Source organism: Cyprinodon variegatus, unplaced genomic scaffold (assembly GCF_000732505.1).
Source record: "Cyprinodon variegatus isolate N-32 unplaced genomic scaffold, C_variegatus-1.0 Scaffold269, whole genome shotgun sequence".
Lineage (NCBI taxonomy): Eukaryota > Metazoa > Chordata > Actinopteri > Cyprinodontiformes > Cyprinodontidae > Cyprinodon > Cyprinodon variegatus.
The window spans coordinates 358,895-361,129 of NW_015150722.1; the positions used below are offsets into that span (position 1 = coordinate 358,895).

The 2,235-nt window shown below is 49.8% G+C and overlaps 1 protein-coding gene across 1 annotated transcript in view; it reads right to left on the bottom strand.

Annotated features, from left to right (window-relative positions):
* LOC107089864 (junctional adhesion molecule C-like) overlaps positions 1-2,235 on the bottom strand; it is a 44,402-nt gene that overhangs the window by 3,244 nt on the left and 38,923 nt on the right. Inside the window, exons 4-5 of the mRNA XM_015382883.1 lie at positions 1,839-1,991; positions 1,295-1,497 (exon numbers count right to left, since the gene is read on the bottom strand). Coding sequence (XP_015238369.1) covers positions 1,295-1,497; positions 1,839-1,991 — 356 coding nt within the window. The remainder of the gene's footprint in view (positions 1-1,294; positions 1,498-1,838; positions 1,992-2,235) is intronic.

The following is a 2,235-nucleotide window of genomic DNA, read 5'->3' on the forward strand; positions in this document are numbered from 1 at the left end:
AGTAGCAGCAGCAGCAACCCAGACTGACAGCAGCTCATTGGCTAATATGCATCACGTGCAGCCTGGAGCCGGAGGGCGTTACCGTACAAACAGGAGACGCGGAGCAAGTGAAATAAAGACACTGCCATTGTACAAAATAAGGTCATTTATAAATGTTTTAAATCAGGTTGGGTCTGGATGAGCCAGCAGGTGGATCCGGATCTGGACCGCGGTCCGTTAGTCCGTGACCTCTGATCTGGACTAAATAAAATATATATGGCCAGAACTAATAATGTGTATATTTATTAGTACATCGAGGGATAAGTAGATTGAGCTGAGGGAAGCCCACTGAAGGCCCAGGTACCCCCTGCCAAAACCCAATAAGGAAAAGATGCTTTTCTTCTCAAAAACGTTTCCTCCAGTGGGAACAGTTTCCTCTTTTCCAGTCGTTCCGACTGATGAGACAAAGTTCACACACGCAATATATCCTCCTATAAGCAGCTTTACTTCATACAGACGCTCATTAACTCTTCCTGATGTCAAACATATACGAGTCTGAAGGCGCCTGTGATCGGCTACCTTTCAGGAAGGGATGTTTGACTAAAGCTGCTCTGAATCTACGGAGGCTGAAAACTGACAGAATTAGAAATAAAAGTGGAAATATACAACTTGACCAATAAATAAACTATAAATGTACCAAAGAATGTGTTACAGAAATCCACTGTTTTTATTTCACCACCTTTTCTTTACCTTTGTATTTAATTCATATTGATTCAAGCCTTTTTATTGGTCGACGGTAAGACCGGTGTGTCATCACCTGGATCGTTTTGCTCCTATCCAGAAATATCCTTACTGTAGAAAAATTGTGAATTTAAAAAAAGGGTTTGAATATTTTCCTAATTTTATTATCTAATTCTGAAACATTTGGCTTGAAGGAAGGAGGGTTGAAGTCCACCCAGACCAGTGATGATGAGCAGAAACAGGAAGCGGTGGACGTGGGGTTCTGATTCTATGAGCAAACGGACAGAACCAGCAGAACCTGAAGTAAAAACAGCTTCAGACGGCCAGCAGAGCTCTGCTGACCGTCAGCGTAGAGCTCAGGACAGAACGCTGCGTCTCAACTGAAGGAGCGGCGGGTTGGTCTGCGGTTCTCGGAGCAGAGCCGCTCCCTGTGCTGCCGTCTCACCTCATGGATGAAGCTGGAAGCGAACCCAGAAATGAGGAATGCGCCACAGAGGACAGCAGATTCCCGTCTCCACTGTGTCCCTAAAATATCTGCCCCTCCCCCGCTGCCCCGCCCCCCATGCATACTGACCAGAGTTCCTGTTCCTGCGTTGAGCGTGTAGGAGGAGTTGAAGAATTTGAGGCTGGTCTTGGGGTCGTCTGGAATCTCCTCGCTGTTCTTGAACCACTGGTACTGAGACTTGGGGAAGCCCTCCTCCTCCACGCAGCTGAGCTCGGCCGACTTCCCAAAAGGCACCGACTTCGGAACGCTGCACTTTGGCACCACCGGCTTCACTGCAGCGACACATGGAAGGAGTCAGAGCAGAGCAGAGTCTGAGAGCATCACTGGGCCTGAAGTTCAGGCCGCAGCTTTAAAAAGACCAAAACCCTTTGGATCACTGGACTGAACCCGGTTTCCAGGCCGTGCCAGAACATGCAGCACCTGCTTTCTTTAGCACAGCAGCTCAGAACAGATGCAGTTTCAGAGCCTTCCTCTTATAGCCCAGAACACGCCTTTGCAGCCGGGCAGTTCTGGTCAGAACCCATCCTAGTGAGGTCGGCGCGACCCGGAGCACGGTGTCACTTTACAGCCACTCAGCTCTGCCTTTTAGGGTGAGAACAAAACGTCTGGATACCTCTGACCACCAGGTTGATCTCGATCTCATCGAAGGTCCGTACATCAGCAGCAGCCGTGACCTCGCAGCGGTACTTGGCCGTGTCTGACCTGGTGGCGTTGGTTATGACGAGTGTGGCGGGCTCTCGGATCACAGCTCGGTTCTCCAGGTCACCTGTCAGGAGAGCAGAGGTTCAGACAGAAGCACCAGAGCAGAGGTTCAGACAGAAGCAGCAGAGCAGAGGTTCACACAGAAGCAGAGGTTCAGACAGGAGCAGAGGTTCAGACAGAAGCAGCAGAGCAGAGGTTCACACAGAAGCAGCAGAGCAGAGGTTCAGACAGAAGCAGCAGAGCAGAGGTTCAGACAGAAGCAGCAGAGCAGAGGTTCAGACAGAAGCAGCAGAGCAGAGGTTCAGACT